The 25,655-nt window shown below is 38.7% G+C and overlaps 2 protein-coding genes across 2 annotated transcripts in view; one reads left to right on the forward strand and one right to left on the reverse strand.

Annotated features, from left to right (window-relative positions):
* Positions 1-25,655, reverse strand: part of adcy2b (adenylate cyclase 2b (brain)) — a 360,789-nt gene that overhangs the window by 228,510 nt on the left and 106,624 nt on the right. The gene's annotated exons all lie outside the window — the stretch shown is intronic.
* Positions 12,599-17,090, forward strand: irx4b (iroquois homeobox 4b). The gene is made up of 6 exons (XM_087785928.1): positions 12,599-12,637; positions 12,707-12,871; positions 14,010-14,098; positions 14,584-14,740; positions 14,832-14,985; positions 16,543-17,090. The coding sequence occupies exons 1-6, from the start codon at positions 12,599-12,601 to the stop codon at positions 17,088-17,090; spliced, it is 1,152 nt and encodes a 383-aa protein (XP_087642054.1).

Consider the following 25,655-nt stretch of genomic DNA (forward strand, 5'->3'; position numbering starts at 1 on the left):
TGATTGGAGACTGGGCTGCTTTCTCAGTATTCTAATATAGACTCCTCGGTGAGTCCTAATCCCTATTAAAGAGGCAGATTATGGCCGGGATTTGTCTTTGATTCATCCATCCCACTGCTCTTTTCTGTCAGCGCCTCGCTCGCTCTGTATAACCTTCCCCTGTTCTCCTTCTATGTCTTGATAGGATGGTCATACGGTGAACAATGGCAGCCTGTATGCGTCACCCCCCCCGCCCCCACTCCACACACACACACTCCCACTCCGAGCCACCCTCCTGAGACCACAGCCACATGTATGAGGGTCCTCAGTCACCTGAATAGATTTGTTAAAGACCCCGGTGGATGAGAGAGGGTCCGGGTCCCTGTAGCTCAGCCCTCATGTGTTGGTCTATCTTCTTTAGTGGACACCCTGCATGGGGTTGAGTCGCCCCCCCCCCCCCCCCCGCCACCATCACTGTCACCTCCTACTCTTCACTGTTTCTCCGCCATGCAGAGATAATCAGGCTTATGTAAAGACGACGTGCTCTTTTGACAGTCATCAGCTCATCATTGATCCAATCAAGCCCCGAATCGGCCATTGTTGGGCCCTCAAAGTGTCTCAAATCCGCTTGTGCGGCAGTGAGGGTCCGCGCTCTTTATCCTGCCAATCACTCCTGACATTCCTGCCACTGTTGCCAGGGCCTGGGGTCAGGGGTCGTGAAAACAGAGAGCGTGAGCTGACTCGAGCAGAATAGAGGAGTGCTAAAGGATGGACTTGCAACGCGACGGCCCCCTTGGTCACCCAACGCAGGGGGTAAATGTAGACAAGTTAGGACTCTATAGTCCCGCTGAGTGGGCCAGCCACACAGAAAGAGCGAAGGGGGGGATGAGGAGCCACAAAGAAGGCCGGGAGAAAAGTGTGTGGAGAAAAGAAGAAGGGACGGTGTTTGATTGTCAAATAGGTTTTAACTTAGTTGACCCGAAGAAGAAAAGAAGAGACCCGTCATCAAAGGATTGGGAGAAGAAATGATCAACTTGAACTGGAATTTTTTTTTCAAGCGAGTTCGGAGGAAAACCTGCATTGTTCACCGAAAGCCAATAAGCGACACGTTTCCCCCCCAAAAAAAATCAGTCCAGACAAAAGATTACCTTTGATGTGTTTGTCTGTGAATGCATCTGCTGGCTTGTAATTTGAAATGGAAATGTACCTCCCAACACTAATACATGTCATCGCCAGATAAGCAAGGTTAAATCTGTTGTAAATGTCGTCAAAAGAATAATCTTCCGTAGCCACTGTCGACGTAAGTGAGCAAATGTTTAGCTTAGACCAGATATCATAGGGAATTTATGCCATTCAGTGTTCCACCGCGGGGATTAGCCGAATTAAGCGATTCCACAAAAGCAAAGTATCAAAACTCATGGGTAATTCAACAAACGCCACAATGCTGAGTTTACAGACCGCTGCTACCGGGTGAATATTTATTGTGGCGCTGCAGCTGCGAGAGCCTTACGGACGACTTCCAAACATGGTCGACGCCTTTCAAGGAGACAAATTTAATATACAGGGAGAATACACACAACAAATACTATGAAAGGGTCGGAGTGAAAAGTCTGCTCTGTTGTTCCATCGTCCATTCAAGCTAATAATCTGTGGGAAGAAGCACATTAGGAGAAAGAGGCGGGTCTGTGGATGAGCGTTCGCATCGCCAGATCTTTTCAGCCATTTTTCCGTTGATCCACTGTCTGAGCAACTTAGCTCGGGGTGCTACAGCGAGGGTCCTGCTCTCTGGGCTACGGGTGTAGACACACAATGTCACAGAGGAGACCTTTCCAAAATTAAGATCCAAGTCTGTTTAAAAACAAAGCAAGTGACTATTTTGTATGTTGTAACAAATTGACAACAATAACACAACGAAGGGAAAAGTCTAAGCAAGTCAAAATGCTTTTTTTTGTTCTCCAAAATGGCACATCTGAGTGATCTATCAGTCAGCAATCTTAAAATGGTAGGTTGATATTCCAATCTGAACTTTTAGTTTTAATTCAGTAACTCAAAATAAAGACTATTGTTTTACGAAGAATTACAAAATTGGTATTCATGTTTTTAACTGTATTTCAATAAACAGAATCGAGATCAAAGTCAATGTTGCTTAAAAATAGGGATGCCAACGTAGACATGGCACCGACTGGTGGACTTGGTCCAATGTTTTTCTAACTCTCTGAAATGCTTGAAATGCTTTCTTGAAGCATAATGCAAGAAATAGTTGGACTAGTTGAAAGGGTGTTTCTGGGGCATGACTTTGGCTCTAAGAAAGAAGCCTCTCACAATTTATTGTCATATCCTGCATCTTGATATGAGCAAGGTTTGTAACAAAAAAATCGTTTCTATGTCTTGCTAGGAGTCATCTCTGGAAAGGTGGGTGGTTTCCATTACGTTTCTGACACCTACTGCCAGGCCTGCAAGTCTGTGACCAAACCAACTATCAACGAGAATTTTTGCAAACACCCTTCGCTTCTTAGGACAGGACTATTTATCAGTGTATTTAGTCTGAAAGAAAAAGAAGTAGATTGTGTCTATTTCTTTCCACGAGGAGTATCCCCTGAGCCCCAAAGGACCTTCATTTATTTGACCCAACTGGTCAGGAGGGTCATCAGGAGCACCACCAGAACCATGAGCTCCACAGTGCAGAAGACCCAGGTGCAGAAACAGTCACAGAAGTTTGAGGATTACAATCAGTAAATAAACCGTATCCAGCCAATGAATCCCAAACCTAACACCGAACAGGCAAGAATAACAAGGAAGCACTCAGAGAAGAGGAAGGGGCTCGGCTGAAGATCGGGGTCTCACCGGCAACTAAAGAAATACAAAAAAGGGACTCACTAGGTAACTAAAAACGTCAGGAACTGTCCACCGGGAAACACAGAATGAGGGGAAAACATGTTGGAAAGAATAAGGTGAAGCCAAACCTTGGTCAGGAGACGCATTACTTTTCCAGGTAAAGATGCTCCTAATAAATTAGAAGAACTCGCCACTCAATCATCTACAGACATGCATGCCTGCCTGCGTCTGTCAAGGATCAACACAACAGAAATCCCGAAATATACAAACAAGAAAACAATGGGAAACATGACAGACAGCTGAGTCTTAACCTCAGCCACCATTTAGAAATCTACTCAACATTAACTACAGCGCATGATGCTGCTGGGCTTGTTAAATCAAACAGCCCCCGTGGCAAAGTCTGTTTGTTGCCCTGAAGGCAGTCACAATGCAGAGACAGCAAGATCATTTTATTGCTTTGGAATCCTCTAATTCTTGAGTTGGTCTTCTGTTTTTGTTATTTTTAGTTATTCAGTGAGAGGTTGCTTCAAAAAATGGCAATTCCACAACTTCATTTAAATCTCCCCCTCTAATCACTCTGCTGAGAATATGTTCATCAGACTTCAGGAAGTTTGCTGACTCCAATGGTTTCTCCCTCACATTGTCATGGATCATATAGAAATGTGTTACACCTTAGCATCACATTTACATTCCAATCTAGAGGGCCACATGAAGCTTCACCTTGCTACACATGTATGTACATTCTCAGCAGGTGTAATTTGGCAAAAAACAACTTTCATTTTACTCGCTTTGATCGTAGGATTGTGTGCCTTCTATAATTTCTGTCAGTAGCCTCACAGATTTACTTGTTTTCGTCATCAATATCGTTTCAAAATGACTGATCTGTGAAGTGAAGTGATGGGTGGTTGAAATAATCTATTCAGGAGTTTGGAGAGCAGAAATCCCTCCGCTGTCCTTTATTTGATTGATGATGATAGGACGTGTGTGTCACATAGCTTCACAGTCCAATTACACATGAGATGTGTGCGCACAAACACACAATCATGCGGGTAATGAGAGACCTCATTTATCGGCCCCAGTCATTTAGCATATTAGAGCCTTAATAGAAAGGGGAACCCTGCCAACTGTTTATCTGCTCGACAGACACACACGATGATCTGGTTTCCCCCGCCGTCACAGATGCTTGCCCGCCTCTCCATTAGTGATGTGATTGGAGTGGACACAGAAAACCGGCCCGGCTTCCCCAGGGGCAATCTGAGTAAATGATTGCCCTTCTCATCTCCCGGGAATGCCACTTCTTGAGAAAGCAGCACTTAATCAACTGTTAACACATTTGACTCTGGACATTTTTTTAAGGCATTTTCTGTCAATGGTAGAACATGTCGACGCGCTGTATAACAAATGACACATGCGAGAGCCCCTGGGTGGCCATTGACACTAAATAAATATCATACTATGTCTCTTTTCATACACATTTAAGGGTATTAAAGCAACAATATGTTATATCTTGATACTCTTATTTTAGCAATTTCACATTGCCGCCGCCCGGAAAAATTGCGAGTGTCATGTGACCACCAAACTGCATCACAGAATCAGAGAAAGTGTTTTCATATGAAGTATTGAGAGATATGTTTAACTTGGCAAAAAGATAAAACCAGAAACTGACACAATAAGAGCTGTTTTCTTATTTTATTCATGCAGAAAACTGGCATGGGAGAAGTAAATGTATGCATGTGGTTGCAAAGTTCGCACACTGGGGGGAGCCAAAAACACTACTAGAAAAACGACAGATATGGATTTTAATAGTTAAATGAAAAATTGTTCTGTTTTTTTTATTGAATACGTTTCGTACTCAAAAGGTTTTAGCAGGGATTTTGTCTCAACATCATGGATCAATAAAGTTTTACCTTACCTTATATGGTTTTTGTGGGGGAAGGACATTTTTACTATAATAAAATCATCAATTGATGATTACATTAATTTGATTATTTGATGTTTAAAATTGAACATTGTAATCTTAATCATATACAGATACACAGGTTAAAATAATTTAGTCTCCAAACTTATATCTCTACTACAAGTTATTGCTTTATTATCTTTATTGTGATTACTATGATCATTGTTGCATATGTTATTATTATAATTATTAGGGATCCACATTTGGTGCTACCAAAGTAACAACAATTCCTTGTAGATGCAACACACAACAATACACATGAAAATGACTCGGAACAACATAGCAGTGACCAGAAGATGAAATGCATTTATTGATAATGAAAGATATAATATCAAAGTTGTCTGTTTTGTATAAAACAAAGTAAAATCTTTGTGGCGTCAAAATATGAATTCCATGCTTAAGGTTAAAGTTGAAACTCTAAGATAAATAGTTTGGAAAATAAATCTATACATACAAAAGTGACAAACTAAATTTGTGGTTATAATTGTTAAACATATTTAAACATAATTTTATTTGGAGTAAAGCTGTTAAATAATTACTAACTAACTAAGGTTGATTGGAACATCCAAAATTTAATCACATTTTTTTTAATTGAATGTGACTTTAAAACACAAAAATAAACATCTTCTCTACTTTTTCTAAAGCGTTCAGAAGAGCAACATTCACACACGGTTGACTTGTGACGTTGAAGAGTCTATGAAGCCTGGAGTGAAATGAGACTCTGCAAGTCCTGGGAGGTCCAGGTAAGACACAGGAACATGAAAAAGGCAACCACACACACAGTCACATGTGGACAGGCGATCCTACTGTGGTGTCTTTCACTGCTTTCTTAATTATGGCTGACCTCTGAACTTAAGTCAATAATAAATGCAATCGGAGCTTCTGCAGCCCGCGGTGAGACATGATGCCATCAAACCTTTGTGCGGAATCTGATTTTATGAATGTTGTTTTTCTAGACCTGTGAATAAAATGTATGAGTCACAAATCTCAAATTATTTTGGATTGTAATGTTTTATAGGACTGGTTACTTTTCCCCCCCACAAGAGGGCATCGTGGTGAAGTGATGATTCTTCAGTAGAACCCCAAATTAAAGACTATATGTTTCAATGTATAACTTGTATATGTTGAAAATAATATTGAGGAAAATAATGAGAGATGCTCTAAGTTTTGGGATGAACAACTATAACTGGCTTAGGTATGGACCAGTAAGGAAAATGCATCAATTAATTACACTTGTATACGATGGTATTGGATGTTTTAAACTCACAAGCTAATAAAAAGTACAAAAAAAGAGAAATATAAAAATTGATAAAACCGATTATTTATTTTATTTGTTTGCACATGCACTAAATGAAGTCCAACAGCTTTTAAAATATCTCAACCATCAATCGCCCCTCAAACTCTTTCACAAATTTTTTAACAAAATATTATCCAACCACTGCTGCGTTTACTTCTTTCCATGCTCTTACTCACAAGCTGTCTCAATGCAATTGTGTCCATTCATCAAAAGCATGGAGCAATTTTCTTACTTTAATTTGAGTCTTTAAAATATATCAGAGCTCCACATTTAATTTAAAGATGGACCAAAGAAAGCGAGACTGTCGTGAGGCCTACATTGAAGACATCTAGAATAATTAAACAGAGTTGTATACAAAACATTTTTCATCCAAGCATCCGTTTGAATGTCGTATATCTCCCAATAATGGCTGCTCTTAAATGACTTAAACGATGCAGTTTTCTAAACTGCCACAAGATGGCGTCTAGGCTTCAGTCACAAACTTCCTTTTCATGGACCCCCCCACTTCTGGTAGCTCTCTTGACTCCCTTTAAAAATAACCAGTTTTGTAAAGTACTATCTTTCACTTTTCTTTCATTTAAGTTGGATCAAATACTGAAGGGAATTTTCTACGTCGATATATGAAGTTTAATTTAACGAAATGAAGTTTTATAAACCAAATAAAACAAAAGAGATACAGTTTGCTCATTTCTGTTGTTTACCCTTTGCCTACTGTCTAAGGTTACTGGTAGTTGTGAGTTGTAATTTAATTATTTCAACCCCTTCTTGACTAGACTAGACTCTTTCTAGACTTTAATCGCAGATGATTTCATGGTCATACAGTAATAGATTAATGACGGAAAGAATGGGTGGAAAAATCCACTGAGTTCTGGTAAATAAACAGTTCAAATCGCACCATAAAAGGATCACTTGATGATTTACATATTTCAAAGCTGTATCGCTCTCTGTGGACTCAGGCTAAAGAGTTAAATAATGTATGTATGCTCCCGGAGTAATGAAGTGGAAGTGATGAGGAGGAATACGCCTGGCATCCCCAGGCTCAACGCAAACTGCACACTCTTAAGAGCTGCATGTTGCCAGACCCACTATCCTCCTCCTCTGTCTGTGTTCCTCCACACACACACACACACACACACACACACACACACACACACACACACACACACACACACACACACACACACACACACACACACACACACACACACACACACTCACATCCTGCTTTGCTATAAGAGGGTTAACTTGTCTCTCGTGCCCGTGTCGTTCATCATTCATGAAGAAGATCAGGGCATTTATAACCCATCTAGAGTTCAAAAGCCAAAGATCTTCAGAGCCTCTTAATAGAGCATCAGTCGTCGTACCAGGACTTGGTGTTAGCAGCCCGGTTTGTGGATCATCCGGCTGCTGTTAGCTCCACAAGTGATGCTAACTCTGTGTCTGGAGCGTGTCTTCATGAGTGACCTATTCAACTGTTTTAACTTCATTCAAAGATTCATAACAACTGTGGATACAAAACACACTATTTAAATAGTCCTCCAGGCGGCAGCAGACTAATATTTGTAATTTCTTTCAGCCCAAATTTCAAATAGTTAGATAGTAAGAAAAACACCAACAAGGATATCCAGACCGGGGCGGCCAGACACTAAAAGGAAAAGAAAAAGAGAAATGAGCTGACGCTGGTCTGTAGAAAGGATGGTGTATTTGAAGGCAGTATGATTGACGGATTGCTGGCAGTCGTGTGTCATTTGAAGTTCACGCCACACACAGTCCCCGTCAACTGCCCAGAGACAATGTGAAAGCAAGGGAACAGAAAAAGTCCTAGCATAAAAAAAAAGTATGGATAGAGGATTGTTACAAGTACATTCATTTTCTTCAAACAAGCAGCCCTTTACTGTGATAATGCTGTGTGACCTATTTTTGTTTTTAAGTCCAAAGTACCCTTGCTATCATCAATTAGCTTTCCATTCAACACATAGACTTTCATCAAAGCAAACCATTGTTAAAATGATGCACTTGTTCTCCGAACTAACCTAACAAAAACTAGCAATTCCAAAGACAATACAAATTATATTAATCAAGACAAACAATTGAAGAAGTAATTTGTTTGAGATGATACTTTAACATCAGTTAAAGAAAATACATGGTTAATTAAATTTAAGTGTAAGCACTGGAATTCATCTTTACATCAAACTAGCATCCAACAACAACAGCGTTGATTAGCATGTGGACCTTTGTTGATGCAAAACGTGAAGTCAGGAGTCAACAAGAAAGGCACTGGGGCAGAACATACCTCCACCAAGGAGCACATGACTTAAAAACAGTGGCAGGCAGTCAGGGCCAGCAAGGGATTGTCTGCCTGCACAAACCTACTCAGAAAAGTTGAGTTAATAAGTGGTATGTTACATCATTTTAACCCCACTAAGAGAGTATTTTTATCCAATCATGTTTCAGCTAATTAGTGTATGGAGACCGATTAACACTCGCCGGGTCAGTAATCAGTAGGATAACTAGGGGGCCTTACGTTAATACTGACTTTGTCTGTGTCATGTCACCATTGTGTTTGTCACGTGGTCATTTAGTGTGTTCATTTTTACTAGTTTCATCTGAAACTATCATGAAACTATGCATTACGTTTTAAAGCTGTAGCTTATATCAGTTATATTTAAAATATTAAAAGTTGTAGCTAATTGCAATTCCCCTTAAGTCAAATTTATATATGTTCAAAAAGCAAATTAAATAAAAAGTTATGAAGAGTTAGGCGCACTTCTCATACAAGTGAATAATTAAACCTTACATATTGTCTTATTTCAATTTAAACTAATGGAAAAACACCAAAATAAATCACTTCCAAGTTAGATCAGTTCTGGACAAACATAATGTTATAATACATTCATTTGTTTCACAAATAATCTTTGTACAAATTAATTAACAATGATTAAATAACTGATTATTCATTTTCTTGGTAGGGGTTATATATTAAAAATATATACACTGTATATATATTTGGGAACTGAAAATTGAAGGAAGTACGGTTGGGGGAAAACAAATAGAAGAAGTACTGATGTGTTTGGCAGCTTCCTGAAGCAGTGAACAACTTTAAGAACTCAATAGGAGGTGATTTTCAGTTAAATATTAGATATGTTTTCATTAAATGAATAGTTAAACTCAAAGAATGTAGAGCAGAGGGTGCCATCTAGTGGGCTCCGAACCTGATAACACTGTTTTATGAAGCTTCACTAGCCAAACACTGGCCAAAGGGGTAGCTGTTTTTTATGGTAGTATAGAATAATGAACTATTTATATGATGGTAATGGTTGTAATTGTAGTTGAATTGAACAGGCATATAGTAATGTTTGGAATGCGGTTTATTAATAAAATGGTATGTTTTTTCTTTAATGCATGGACCAATGATGTTTTTGTCTCTCCCCAGCAGGATCTAAGCTCCGTGGCTCACTAATTGCTCGAGGAGGCGACACATTAAAACCCAGATGAAGGCAGAAAACGCATCTACACGTACAGGAGACATCAAAGTCGCATCTATTTGGACTCACCTTGTATTCAAATGAAAGCTTCGTGATTGAAAGGACTTGTGATCCGAGTTGTTTGGTTGCTCCTCGCAAACATACTGGTGGTGTCACGTCGTCATTCTTCCATCATTAACTCCCCAACACCCACAACAGGCAGAAGTTTGAAGTGCGTCCACAATAAGAGGTTTATCTCGTGGAGCATTATGAATGAATGATTGATGTGAGGGGAGCAGGATCAGGAGGAGATAATCACGGTCTAACGAACGCGGGGCCGTAAGAAATATACAGGAGGACTTCCATAAATTTATAAACACACTATATATTAATATATAAGTAGTCTTTTGAATATTAAAATGCAGGAAATAACAATCTAAGATCCTGAATGTGTAATGTGCTTGGAGAGGTGAAGCGAAAGCCTGGAAGTTACAGCCCAGTCGACTCGTCTCTATAACTTCACCAAAGCAAGAACCCGTGTTCGTTGTCACCTTCTAAACAAATAGCCATTTTCTTTGAGTGACGTATGTTGCGTGTGCACGGCCGCGTCGGAGATAACTTCATCTCCAGGCTTTGAGCACAGATGAGGCCGAGACAGTGAGACCGTGTTCGGTATATGAGCACCTTTCAGGGGACAAATGGAATGTCAATCAAGCAGCCGTACACAGATGCGGCGTCCCCCGGTGGCGCTCGGAGATGCTTTCTGGTGATGCGGCTCTGTTGTTCGACTCTCACTCTGGCTGCTCTGGGAATATTTTGTCCTTTTACCCCTGCACATCCTCTCATCCCTTCTCAGATCCCTCGGCCACGGACCGTTCCCTGCAGCCCACCAACTTTTTATTTTCTTCACTTTCTTATTCAAGTAGTATGGATTATCGTTAAGTTTCCTTATACAAATATGAACTTTTCAGTTTGACATACTTTACAGCAACTAATCTTTCAAGAATATATTTTTAAAAGCCCAAGTAATTGTAAACATTAAACCTGGACAATATTTGGAGCGACTACTTTCCCAATCTTACCCCAAGATAATTGGTGTTGTTATGAGAATGTTATTAATCATCATTCTTATGACTATTTGAGTAATGACTCTAAAAATAAAATCCAACCTGCATTAGAACAATTATAAATATTTAGCTGTGGAGATTTTTTTTTCCCGAGCAGGGAGAAATCGTCAAAAAATGTAAAGATGTTAAAGAATGTTATAGGATAGGATTTTTTTTACATCGTCCTCAAATTTTATACCATTGTCAAGTAAATCCATTGCATCATTGAGACAATTGCCTCTGTTTATAACTACTATATTTGGATGTTCCTGCGGTCATCACTGTCTGGTGCTCTGCTGCAACACAACAGCAGTTATAACAGTCCATGTGTTATACTTGTGTAAGACACTGTGATGGTGAACTACCTAATATAACAAGGCAAGTGGTAGACAATGTGTCGTGAAATATATGAGATTGGAACCCAATAGCAGACAACTTTACTTTCAGGTAAATAAATTACATTTTAAAATATTTTTTTAAAGCAATCCAATCAATACAAACACAGAAGTATATACTTTAAAGATCAAGATAAAACTGATAACACAACAGGAGTTCCAGAAAATCAAGGAAAAGCCTGAACAAAAGATGTTTCTTGAAGGAGTCAGTAGACTCCATCAAGCGCAAAGAGAGAGGAAGATCGTTCCAAAGCTTAGGAGCAACAGCTTGGAAGGATTTCTCGAGTATTGTTTTGATTGTTTAAGCGCTTTGTGACCCTGGTCTGGAAAAGCGCTATACAAATAAAAATTACTTACTTACTTACTTACTTACACATACTAAACAAGGAAGAAAAAAACAAAACAAAGCGCTCAATGAACAGGGGGAATAAAATAGGAAAGAACAGTGCACCTGGAAACAGAAAAGAAACTTTTGAGCTTGAAACACAAATAAAGCACTCAGACACAGAGGGAAAAAAGTGAAAGATGCAGGAAGTCCAAAAAGAAAGAACAAGAAGGAGAGAAACATATAGCAACTAGTAAAGGGAATTACTTGATCTGTCAGGTCTAGACAGGTGGTTGAAGTAGGTGGTCGTTCTTGATTGATCTAGAGGTCCAGTCGTATGCCATTAGTCAACTCAGAGAAATGGAAAAAAAGAGAACAGGAAGTAAAAGTAGTAAATAAAAGGGGAACATTACATAATGTGTAGAAGTATCTGGTATTTTAAGAGCCTCACTGGTGAAAAATGAGCCCAATTTCTCCACAATAATATGTAAGAATGATAATATTCTATATATTTTTTCCTCTGGATTTGTTCATTTGTGTATTATTGTTAGTATGTTATTATTGTTGCTTTAAGTTGAGTCAACATGTCCGCTCGCAGGGAGAGTTTATTAATACAATCCTGACGAGCCATTGAGTTGGTAAATGTGCTTACTCAAGGGAACACTTGTGATTAATATGCCTGGAGGAGACCTCAACCCCCCTCTTTTCATTCTTGAATATGACGATGACAAGGAGATTTCTCCGTAGTGACAAGCTTTCTCAACTCCAGGGCGAAACGATTATGCTAATAGCAGGTAGTAGTCATCAATCATCCGGTGTCAATGTGATGTCAACACATCCCTCCTCCTCTCCTCCTCTTCTTCTCTCCTCTTTCCTCCTCTCCTCTCCCTCTGGCCAAGAAGGAAAGTTGTGTGTTTATTTGCCAAAAAATTGATCACATAACGCCGGAGGGATGAGGATCTGTTGATAAAAGAAGGAGTGGAACTGGGAGGTGTTTTTTTTTCTTCTCTCGTGTCCATGTAGCTGCGCTGTGACGTCACACAGGCGCACCTTAAAACCTTAGCGCGCACCGTAAGTGTCCGCGAGCGCTCGGGTCTTAGGACAGCATTGCTGTCTGAAATATAGGGAATATTCTACTGCAGCGACTGCTGTTTCTCTTTTAGGTTTAAATGTGTGTATGTTGCTTAAAAGTCTGAAGTCAGATTCTGTTTAATTTAATAACTTTTTGTTGTTGGATGAAATGGCGTACTCGCACCTCGGATACACCACGTCACCACAGGTAAACTCAACTTTTATTTCGACTTTATGAATGACTTTGGTGCTTATTATTCGCCGCTTTCCTTCGAAGTTTTTGATGACGTCCGGTTGTCTGGACCCAGCGTCTCCTCCTCCTCCGTACCCGGTGCTGCGCTCCCCGCCGCCGCTGAGCCAGCACTCCTCACCTGCCGCCCTGTACAAGAGCCCGGGCTACTACAGCTCCTGCCCCGCTGACTTCAGCGCCCTCTACTCCAGGGTGAGTCTGATCTTTATTCCACTTATTTACTCTTTATAAACAGCCTGGTTGGTGTCACAGATTGTGGTGCATGAGTGGTAGAAACTGTCTTAAGATAAATTGAACTTTCAAGAAGAAATTGTACAAATTCACTTTTATTTTATAAACATTATATGTTTGTAACTTAGCTCAATTGTTTTCCACTTAACTTGAAGATTGAATGACTTAAATGTTTCCCTGTAAGCATGTAATCTGAATCTTAAATATAATAAACTACAAGAAAAACATTTACACATTTTTACTGCATATGAATATTTACTGATCGATGTGGTGGACATTTTTTAAATAAGTGATCAATAACAATAGAAAATAATATTCAAACCATGTTAAAAGATAAAATGTTACGTCACTGTATAATACCATGTGTAAACCATTTGATTACTTTTATAAGAGAAATGATTGGTTTATTTAGGAAAAAAAAAAATAAGATGAGCATTTAAGTTGTCTTTATCCATTTCCAATTTTACTATGTCTCCATAAGTTGAATCCTTATAAATAAAATATAAATATAATGTATGCAATGCATGTTTAGCATTGCATTTTAACAAAGATTCTATTTTCTAATCAAATAAATCCAGTTAATATGCTTCACTAACATCTGACACATTTGCTTTGTCATTCATATTTTAGAAACACCATAATCTTAAAAACAAATGAACATATGTGTAATGCTTCTTACCAAATTATTAATATATATTGTTTTAGCATTAAAAACTCTCCTTAGTACATATTTAGTTTAGTTTTAAAACACCCAAATGCAATTTAACCATCTGTATTTTCTTTTACACTTTTTAAAGAAGAGATCTGACATTGTGCTACCTCACCTTAGTTTATAAATAATGATTTATTTATTTAAAGCAATGAATTATGGAAAAGGACTGTGTTTCACCAATTTTAACACTTTTTTGTTATCTTAACTTCAAATTATGTTAATATTTTTGCTGATTAATGAGCTACATAATAATATAATACAGTGAATCTTTATTTTATTTACCTAATGAATGTATTGTTTTGTGAGTGGTGTGCTTTGATAAATGAAAATTCAGCTTCTGATTCTTTTACGTGATAGTTTTATAATCTTTTTTTAAATTTATTTAAGGGTCAAATGGAACCTAAAATTGGAGCAGCATCTTCCACCTACTATCCCTATGAATATACTTTCGGACAATATTCCCAAGAAAGATATGGGTAAGTACTCAGTAGTTATATAACGTAATGAATAACCTATGATTATATAGAGCGTGAAATTATATGATAAAAAAAGGTTTAAACAAATATTTGAGGTTGAGAAGATTTTGACCAATCACTGACCTGCTCAGTTGTGTGTGGGTGTGTGTGTGTGGGGAGGGGGAGTCAAAATGTCCAAATAAAACAGTAAAAAAACATAATAATTGTGGAATTTCAGTAGTTGCCTAGAATGCCACAGTAATGATATTAAAATATCTTAATGTTGTAGATGCTGCAACACAAAGATACATATAAAAACACAAGTATAACTTTACTAACGTTACTATAAAACGACTGCAAATATATATTTTAAAGTAATAACTCCACGATAAAATATACACAATGTAACAACCGTTGTTTTTTAATGAGGTGGGCAGAGCTTCTAGTCACTCTGAAATATCCGACCACTGGGAACGGACTTCACTAATCTATCGATTTCCCTTCAGCTACTCGTCAAACGACGGAGCGTCCCGTCGTAAGAACGCCACTCGAGAGACGACCGGCACACTGAAGGCCTGGCTGCAGGAGCACCAGAAGAACCCTTATCCCACTAAGGGAGAGAAGATAATGCTCGCTATCATCACCAGGATGACACTCACACAGGTTTTAATTCTTTTCTTTTTTTTTTGACAAAGAATATTCAGGTTTTCAACTACATTTTCTCCTGACTCCTAGTTTTCCTGCTTTCTTCCAGGTGTCCACTTGGTTTGCAAACGCTCGCAGAAGGTTGAAGAAGGAGAACAAGGTGACCTGGTCTCCAAGAGCGTGCAAAAGCTCAGAAGAGCGTGGCTGTGATGAAGACAGTGATGAAGCAGAGAAGACGCCCAAAGATGAAAAAGATGACCCTGGTAACTTTAACATTCTACAATCACTGGTTGAACCATTTTACTACTAAAAAATATTCAGGTGGACTGAGTTTATTTTGAAATTTTTGGGCTATATAATTGTTTAGAAATGTGTTGATGGTGATATTATTCCCTTTTTTAAACATAGATAAGAATATCTAGCAGTTTTTCATGGTGTAGCAATACTGTAGTTGGAGCTCATTCACTTTGACCCAGAAGCAACACAAGGGATGCCACAAACACATTTGTTTTTGAGCTTTTGGGTCACATTGACCCTGAGATTACACAAGTATTAATTAAAATTAAAATTCAACTTTGTAACATGGTAATAACTTTTAGATCACAGAAATAAAAAAAATTAGAACACAATCGAAACCATTTAATCAGTGTTTTTATAAGATTTAAATAATAAAAATTAAAACATAATAATGAAATAATGATGATCTGTTAATAGTTTTAAAACTGACCAACATATTGCTGAGGAAGCCCTCAACTTAATGTTTTGAATTAGTTAAGAAACAAGAGTCTTCATAAATTACTTTATATATTATTGTGTTAAACAGACTTGAACATCCTGCTGTATTGAAGGGATATATAAAGAGCTGTAAGTTAATATTATCAAAAAACATATATTATACCATTTACCCCGAAAACTCAAACACAATTACACAAGACAAAAAATAAAATACTTAAAAAAGGTAATAGGAAGCAGAAACAGTAAAGTAACATATTTTCAACCATAATTAATAAACTCCTGATCTTTCATCTTCTTATCGTCTACTTCATCATGCCAACCACAATAGGATAGAAGATCTCTGGAATAATGTATGGTTAACTTTATAAAAGACATGCTTTTCATAAAAAACGCTGATGTTGAGACCAGGTAGAATAGACCCATCTCACTGATGTCAGGAAAGCTTCTAAAGTGTCAATGTATCATTCAATGGTCAGCCATACCCCTTCTTATCTAAACTTTAAAGAAACTTGAGACATTTTTGCTACCTTACAAATCCTTCACAGTGTTCTTGTGTGTGTTTTTAAGTACTTAAAACCCCAAAACGTAAGTTTGAAATATTGATTCTGGCTCCCCCCAGTGTCAGACCATTGTAACCGCAATGTAGCGCTTCTTTGTTTCCAGCTTCTGCCTTTTTTTTACGAACGATTACAAGATGAGAACTCGTGCTGTGTCTTTTCTTATCTTCCTGGTCAGTTAAAAAGTCAGTATATATTTCATGTTAAAATGCCTCTGTGGCCCACTGATGTAAGGCAGTTTGGTGGTCACTCTGTGGGCGGGTCTTCCAGGAAAATGTACGTAGTAAAGAACTTTGTTAAAAATAAGAGCTAGAGAGATACATATCGTGAGTCATGTCTGTTCAAAATTTAACAAACAAGTATTTATGGGTGAAAAAAGTCAAAATGTTACATTTTGTTGTTTTAAATATTTATGGCAGTCTGCAAGATATCTGGTTTTTAATGGGATGGTTCCTTCCGCCTAAGAATTAACATGAAAATACTTTTTGAATTAAGGAATCTTTTTGTTAATCTTCCGTCTCTCCATAGATCCTCAGTGTTCAGACCTGCAGAGCGATCTTGAAGAGTTTGATCTGCTGGAGTCTGACGCCTCCGACTACGAACCCAAGTCTCAAATTCAACCTGAAGACATTAGCACAGAGGTCTTACATTCTCATCCCACGCCTGATGGGGATCTATCGAAGGGTACAGAGCGTCTGTCTCCTGACCGCCACAAGCCTTCGCCGATCCAAGACCAAACCTCGACCTTCTACCAGGACAACACGGACGCTAAGCCCAAAATCTGGTCCATCGCTCGCACTGCTGTCGATAACAGGTTGCAGGAGGAGTTCCCTCCCTGCATGTTGTCCTCCACCGGCTCCTCGTCTCCGGTGTATCACGCCAACATGGAGCTCACCAGAGCAGAAGCACAACACGAGTCTCCCGTCAACACGCTCCGAGAATGGGTGGACGAAGTCTTTCACTCGCCGCCGTTCAAACAGTGGAAACCCTCCGGAACGTGGAAATGTTTCAATGACTCAGTGATCGACAGCAGAACGCAAGAACATAACTTTGAACTGGTCCCATCGTCTTTGTAGTCCTCCTCCATGTTTTTCCTCTGGACTTATGAACTCAGAATTCAGTGTTGTGATCAAACAGCCACTCGTGTCTGGTAACGTTTTCCTGCCTGTCATCACTGCACACAGTCGCACGTTGTGGTCCACATGATTGATGGTTCTGGATCAAAGCAAGTGTTTCTCTGACTGAAACTGTTGGCTGTGGTCATAAACAACATTGTTGGCATGCTAACCAGCGCAAACAAGTTAATAAAAAAAATCTCACAGATTTCTGCACAAAACATATTCTTTCTGTATTAATTAAGGAAGTCTTGATAGTTGTGGAAACACAACTCGGTTAGTTGGGTTGGTTTTGTCAAGTGTTTCATGTATAAGTCACATAATGAGTTGATAATATTGAAGTTTTTTCATAATAACATGATGTGTGACAACCATAGACTGTAAAAGATAGTTGTGACGTAACCCACTAACCGCGGTCCATCTTGAAAAATCCAGTCCAGTCAGAAGAGGACCAGAAGCGTAGTTCAGATGGACTGAAGTCAACAACATTTCAGTAGAAACATCGAGCAGTACCAGGAAAATCAGGGAAACTATGCAGAGCAAGAGCTGAATTATGATTGGGCGATACAATCGTACCCATTTAATTGAGGCTCATCATGTACGCCCCTTATTATGCAAGGTCAGGAAAATTGATTATGGGAATATAATAAAAAAAACAACATGTTAGAAGAAAGACCTAGTACAGAGTGTGCAGAGAGATAAATTTGAGTCTTTTGCAGCCAGCCTCAAGAGGACACTCAATGAACTGCATTTTTTCCACAGTGACTTCACTCTGGATGTTTGGTGTGAACGCCTTTGTGCTACTACTTTCTAGCTAATGTTTGGAGTCTGTAATTAAAAGAATTAAAACAAATAATGCAGACCTCTGCCAAGCAGCTCATAATGGGGGTTTTCACTAAGTATCATTATCCTACTTTTAAAGATAATTTTTGAGAGGCTTTTTACTTCTAATGGGCCACTTACTGATGCCTTATAGTAATGTTAGAACATCCACGTTTCCAAGGTGACTAGCTACCAAAAATCGTTTTTATCAACCCTAGAAACAATGTTGACTAAACAGCTACACATTGTAGCACCACAGCAACATGGAAATGCAAATAGAAAATGTCACCTTTGAAGCAGCACTTGAAGATATTCTAGTTACAGACATACACCAAAAACATAAACTTCTTGGGGGAGGTATAAAGCCAGAGCTTAAAGGCTTCTTGTCAAATGATGGATCGACTATGGCTCATATAGTGAGACATTAATAATATAACCGTAGAGGAAATCCCTGGATTAAAAGACAAAAGGGATGAATTGTGTGTAACTCACTGCTACAAGCAAAAAGGAAATAAAGATAAAGCTGCTGCAGAGTAAAGAATGGAAACACGGCAGGCGGAGACAAGAACAAGAAGTTAAATCTAGTATCGGTTTCATATGGAAAAAAATTAAAAATAAAATAAGTGATACATAGTGGAAATTTATTTCACTTAGAGACTACACAGACAGTAGGTTCTCTGTCAGGTCCAATACAAATATAGCAAGTCCAGATCTGCTGTAACCATTCAGAAAGTATCAAGATGCCACAGTCTAGATGCCCCCTAGAGGCTGAGAGAGACCAGTGAACTTGAGCAGATGTTAAAAGACAACTTGAATGGAATTGAGATATACGATAAATATGGATTACTGGAGGAGACTGGAGGACTGCTATCATGTAAATTAAAATAATAAATAAATGACAAACGAAAATATTACTTAATATAAAAAAAGAATGGATCAACTACATAACTGTTGTCCGCTTTACTTTAATGACTAGTTATGAATAGTATGAAGGTTATTATATGCATTTACTGGCATTTTTAAAAAATAGAAAAGAAAATGAAACAAAGAAAATAAAAATAATAATAATAATAATAATAATAATAAAAATGTCCAATTATAGGAGTGGGTTGATGAGGCCTCGTGAGGAAGCTGCTGTGTATCATGATACAGTTTGAAAGGCCACTAGATGGCGCTCGAGCCAAGATCCAGGTGTTGAGGAGCTCCGGAGTGTGGCGCTCCAGAGTGTTGAGCTTCAGAGGGGATCAGCTATAGGTGGCCGCAACCGACTTTGAGACGCACATCAAGACTACATGTTGAAACCCAAAACAGTAGGGGTTCTACATCTGTGTGTCAAAAAACTACAACTCACTTTACAATGACGGCAGTTTTTATTGAAGTAGGACTGTCGAGTCCAACTAGAGGGCCATTTGCGGTCCTGAATAGATAGAAGCAGAGCTGGTAGAGGTAGCAGAGATGAAGATGTTGAGCTTCTCTTTGGGAGGGATGAAGATTCAATCAGAGGAACATGTTAGATGTTTTGGAGATAAGATCAGAGAGGCCAGAGATGGTTTGCTCATGTACAGAGGAAGTATGGTGAGTATATTGGTAGAAGGATGCCGGGGTTTTAACTACCAGGCAGAAGATCCAGAAGAAGACCAAAGAGAAGGTTCATGGATGAAGTTGGTTGGCGTGAGAGAAGGAAGTACAGAGAACAGGCTTAGATGGAGGAGGTTGATTTGCTGTGACGACCCCTGAAGGGAGCAGCCGAAAGGAAAAGAAGAAGAAGTATTATTTAATCAGATAAAGTTATTTGTTTTGTATTTTAGACTGTAAAGCAAAGTACACTGCAAAGTAAAACAGCAAAGAATACCCAATTCTGAAATACATTTTTGCTGTCAATATGCTTTAAGATGCTCTTTAATTTGTGACGGGCTCAAGAAAATGCAAACACAATTGTTCTTCATAAAAGGATCAATATTTTAAAATATATACATCTTAAAAAAAAGTTTATAATGACAAAGGTGCGTTTGTGCTCCCAGAGCCAGCGGTGTGGAGTAGAACACCATTTACTGTCGTTGTAGACGCGAAGGAAGAGTTGAGAATTCCTCCGCCTGGCAAATGTGTGTGTGTTTAAATGCGTGTGTGTCTGTTTTCAGAGACCAGGAAAGGGGGGAAGTGGATAGTATTCAGCCGTGACTAATAGAAACACACAGAGGAGGCTGCTGCTAAATTGTTAAATCGATGCCACTTCCACCCGAGCTCCAGATATAGCTGCGATCAGCCATGCGTCGCCTTTCATTAGACAGCTTTTGACATCGTCACCTGTAAATGAAAGGAGAGTGAGTGTTCGCCAACTGCCTCGTGAAGCTGCTCGCTTTGATAAACGTGACGTCCAAATACAAATAACCACAACCAGAGGGTACACGATTGCAGGAAATGTAATAAAACATTTAAAAATATCAAACAATCAGTTGTTCATCATTTAATTAACTTAAGCAAACTTCAGCAAAGTCTAGTTTTATTTTACCTTTTTTTTTTTTTTTTCTTTAGTTTTCAATTTCGGAACAGTGATAAAGTATTTATCAGAACAGAGGAGGGATCTTCCCGAGCTTTGTATGGAATTAACCATTTCAGATTAAATAATTCAGGACGAATCCAACCGAGAATTTCATTCTCTTCCAGCTCCATAAATAAATAAAGCAAAAGATGATAAATAATGACATCTGACTTATCTGTTTTTTAAGTTTTCTTCCAAGCCCGCACTAAAAGAGTTGCTCGGTTTCAATTTTTTCTTTCTCAATTTAAAAAAAAACAACACAACATGTTGTTGCTGTGTTACAGGTTTGCCTTCATGAAAAATCAACTATACCTTTGTATTTCCTTTATTCAGCTATAACAGGGTTACTTATAATCTGCAATATACACATAAAAGGGTGTTAGTCTTCAACTATTCAACAACCGAAAAAACCTAAACAAACCTAAATGAAGGTTATATTCCTGATTTGTGCGACACCTTACTAACCCAAATATGTCCCTTTTCACTTAATAATGATGGGCTGACTAAGCTTCATGAAACCGTTTTCTTATATTAAAGGAGGGGGAGTTTAAAATGGGTTTAAGGTAAAAAAATAAAAAAAAGAGGTAAAAACGCAAGGATTATAGAGCAGCAAGCGCCACCTAGTGGGCTCTGACCCTGATAACAATGCTTCATGAAGCGTAACCCATCATTCCCCACTCATACAAAGAGTAAAAGTGAGTTGGATTAATTCAAGTTGTGAGTGTTGGTGTGGCATCATAGCATCTCCCACAAAACTGGAAAATGTATGAACAGGAATGAAATAATAGTGACGTAAGACGAGAAGAAATGCCAAGGAAAAGGGTCATTCCTCAGCCGGAGATCACTGTAGAAGAGAGTCACATAGAGTGACAGAATAAGGAGCAACCTGGGTGTGAGTCCGGTATGGTGGTCAAGCAGCTGTGTGAAACAATGCGGTCCAAGAAGATGTCTATTGTGTTTAGAATATCATTAAGTTTTTATTTTAGTGGCTGTGGTAACAGTAGTGACCTTGTTCTTACAGCCACAGCCTTTCATCTATAGACTTGAGATTCTCCTGTCGGCTCAAAATGATGTTACATGGTCACACTAATAAATGTTATTAATTCTCATGTTTAGACTCGTCTCAGATTTTAAAAGTGTATGATAATCTTCAGCAATATAATTTTTGTTGTTGAATCATTGTATCTTGGTCTGTTTGACAATTTTTTAATAAAACAAAAAAATATATATTTTTAACCTGAAAAAACACAAACATTTGCTAAAACAACAAGAAGCCTCCATGGCCCAAGTTTTAGTTTTCGTCCAGCCAAGTTTTTGGCATTTACACAAAAGCTCGGTGAGGCATTAGTAAGTGACAAACATTTGTGGTTGGTCTGGGAGAAAGTGTAACTGCCATGTGGCTTCTTTCCTCCCACACATATATTGTAATCATAGACCTCAACACGAAGAGCCTGCAGCAGGTTTGATCCCGGGAGGCTATCCAATGGGAAAACGGTGAATCAGCCCCTGGGTGACCTGAGGCTGTCTCAGAACTGAAAAAAAGGTATAAACCCAGACCCTGGCCAGGGCACTCTAATATCCACAACACCATGTTTATCTTATTTAATAGGAGTTTTTTCACATCATTCAAATCGATGAACTGGTGACTGTGTTGCAATGAAATAACCTGCTTTTATTGTTTAGGATATTGAGACAAATGGAGCGTGATGGTCAGCAAAGCAACATTCTGAATATTTAGCACAGGAGTTTCAGGTGTAAAGAATTGTTTTTTAATCACACCTTATTGTTTCCAAAACGGTATCAATAAATAGCATATTAGCTACTAAGATAGAAATGTGACCAACAAAAAATTGTTTTTTGCTTCCTGAGTCCTTCAGAATGGATTTTAAGATTCTTCTAGTTTTAAAAAAAATCATCAAAAGCTCTTAGCCCGACCCAATGTATACAATTTGCTTTTACACTACCATCCTAATAACACCACCAGGTACTCAGAATGAGTAATACAGGAAACTGGCCTGTTGTCTGTAGAACCGACAACCTAGAGCTGTAGAGTACTTGTACTTTAATGACTCTCTATTTATCACATTTCAAAAAATTCTCACAGTTTCTAGATTATTATTTTCCTGTTGATAAAATATCAATGTATTAGGGTTTTCATCAAAACAGTTTCTTTCTTTTTTATTATTGTATACATATTTTAATCCTACTCAATGTCTACCTTTGATGGTGTCTCGACCCCACGAGGGATCGTCCATTTTTCAAACACATCTTGATTGCAGGTAAATAACATGTGCAAAATACCACTAAGGTAGTAATTTCTTTTGGTGCAATATTGGTAGAATGTTTCAATAAAAACATCAAAGTTATGGTGATAAAAAAGACAGGATTTAATCGTATTATAAAAGAACATGGTGTCAACAGGTGTCATTCTCCCCCCAAAATGTAGCTCATCATTTAGTATGTTGTCCCAGAAGTCCACCTACCTTACTTCCAAATTGCCTTGTAACTACTAATGTTTTTTATACTGTCCTTATCAATTCAAAATAAAACCCCAAAACACGGTCAAATACCTTCTCCAGATCCACTAAACAGGCTCGACTATCCGACTGGACCTCCTTTCCAGGACCCCTGAACAGACCTTGGAAGGGAGGCTGAGGAGTGTGAGCCCCCTATAGTTGGAACGCAACCTCTGATCTCCCTTTTTAAATAGAGGAACCACCACCTGCCAATCCAGAGGTACTGCCCCAGATGACCATGCGATGTTGCAGAGGCGTGTCAGCCACGCACATGGCCTTGCCACCCATATACACCCAGTATATAATGTGGCCCATTTAGGAAAGGTGGTTTCCCATCCCTGGATTAGACCTACTAGCAGACTTTCACACATCTGGCTTACATCAACACTTCTCTTCGTGTGACAAAGACGAGCAGGGACAATTAAAACACTGTAAACAAATCAAGCAGGCCTAATTCAAGGATCTACAGTGAATAAAAATAAGATTATAATTTAATTATAAAATAACCTTGCAAAGCAATGTCAAGGTTTTGGTCTTCATGTAGTTTTATATCAGTGAAAACTGAACTTTATTTCCTTTTTTTAACCCAATGTGTATTTTTTTTCTCACTGTCTCGCCATTAATACAAAAGTCTGCAGCTGGAATTCGGACCTGCTCTAGTAGAAGAACTCACATTTCCCAAATCTTTAAAACTCTTCACTGGCTTCCAGTTTCTTTCAGGATCAATTTCAAAATTCTGGTTCTTACTTTCAGATCTATTCATGGCTCCTCCTTACATCAGTGATCTGATCCAGACTTACACCCCAGCTCGGGCCCTGATGTCTGTGGATCAGAATCTACTGATGGTTCCTGAACACGGTTCAGGACCAGAGGAGAGAAAACCTCCCAGGCTGTTGCTCCTGAGCTTTTGAACGAACTTCCTCTCCCTCTGCGTTAGATGGATCTACTGAATCGTTTTTATTGGTGCAGGCTTTTCCCTTGATTTTCTGGAACTCCTGTGTTTGCTTGACGCGTCTTATTCTTTTAAAGTATATATTTTAACTGTGTATTGTTTGTGATTGTTAAAGCGCTTTGTGGCCCTGGTCTAGAAACATGCTCTACAAATAACCTTTACTTACTTACTTACTTTTTTGCATTGACCCTTGAAATTGAAATTAAAAATCAAAGGAAAATATGTATCTTATCAGTAGGTCAGATTGATTCTCTTGATTTAATGTTTGAGAACTCTTCAACACTTGAATGCAAAGTATTGTGACAGCACACTGGTTTAACTCCGAGAAAGTCAACCGCTCCTGGTCCACAGATCAAAACAAGACTCTGAATAAAAGTAGCAACAGTGTGATGCTACAACTTCAAACAAACTCTGCACTTCCAGTCTGACGCTTTTCTTTTGGCGACACACACTGGCTTACTTTAACACAACTCTAAATCTCTTGCGTCTTGTCACACACACCAGAGGCTATCAAAGTGCTGAGTGCAGTCCCTCCCGTGGTAAAGAAAAAACTGTCACTTGTTGCCAGGGGTGTCTGGCTCCCCGCAGGAAGCCCCTCAGCGGCGGGCTCAGGAACAAGTCATTAATTCTGTGGTAAAGGTCACAAGCTCTGTCACCTCACTTTACCGTGCAGCTGAGTGAAGTCGGTTTGAGATAATGACCAAAGGTCAGTTTCGCTTTTTTTTTTCACTTCCTGGTACAGTAAGAAGGGGTTTGAGGGCGACAGGCTGCTCCCAGATCAGCCTTCGCTGGCAGTCGCACCCAAACACAGAGGCTCAGATAATTGGCTGCGAGCTCCTACATAATGAGCCTAAAGGTCTATAATATGACACATTTTCAGCGAGAAGACTTCTAATTGGCAATTACAGCCGCCGCGAGGATGTTTTGAATCCGTGATTGTTTTTGCAGGGAGTTTAATAATTCAATGGTATTTAAGTCTTTTTAGTGTCCAGGTGATTCTCAATATGGCGGCTGTGGTTGTGCGACCAGTCGGAGACGATAGTCTCTAAGCAACACCTTACTTAAATCTTGACTAATGGTCTGAACAAGTGATGGAAATAAATACGTTCTGACAAATAAACTCTTCTGAGCATATAGAGGATGATAATAAATCATGTTTTCCCTCTTAATTCAAAACTAAAATTATAAACAAATCCCATTTTACAATAGATTTTTCTTAAAACGATCTGTAACTTTAAGGTGTACTTCAAGTGTTCAAATACTATGCTGTATATGAAACTACAGGTTGTTCAGCTGACAATCATGGAAGAAGAAGAAAATGAATCAAACCAAGTTGCTAAGTGATGTAATACGCATTGTTGCATTTTTTTAAAATAAATTGAAGGTAAAGTCCTGAAGGTGAGTTTGGAAATTGGCAACGTCTCTTATCTTTAATGGGATTTAAGGGAAGCGAGTTTCACCACTGAGAGCCCAAGAGAGCCATGATGAGATGATCCTATTGGACGAGCTGGGATACAGCATATGGCTTCACCAAAGGACATTCAGACCTGTGTCCCAAATCATGCAGTTCTGCACTTACACTTAATATTTTGAGTACACAGGTGCGTTCACACTGAGCAGTGTGCGAAAATGTAATTGCACAAGCAAAAGGCCAGAAAATTGAGTGTGGACCTATGGAAACTATCCACCCTCAACAG

Source organism: Callionymus lyra, chromosome 3, assembly GCF_982586985.1.
Source record: "Callionymus lyra chromosome 3, fCalLyr1.hap1.1, whole genome shotgun sequence".
NCBI classification, from domain to species: domain Eukaryota; kingdom Metazoa; phylum Chordata; class Actinopteri; order Syngnathiformes; family Callionymidae; genus Callionymus; species Callionymus lyra.

Coding starts and splice junctions, on each gene's coding strand:
- irx4b (XM_087785928.1), top strand. CDS start 12,599: ATGGCGTACTCGCACCTCGGATACACCACGTCACCACAG. Junction 14,741..14,831: donor CCAGGATGACACTCACACAG/GTTTTAATTCTT, acceptor GCTTTCTTCCAG/GTGTCCACTTGGTTTGCAAA. Junction 14,986..16,542: donor AGATGAAAAAGATGACCCTG/GTAACTTTAACA, acceptor GTCTCTCCATAG/ATCCTCAGTGTTCAGACCTG.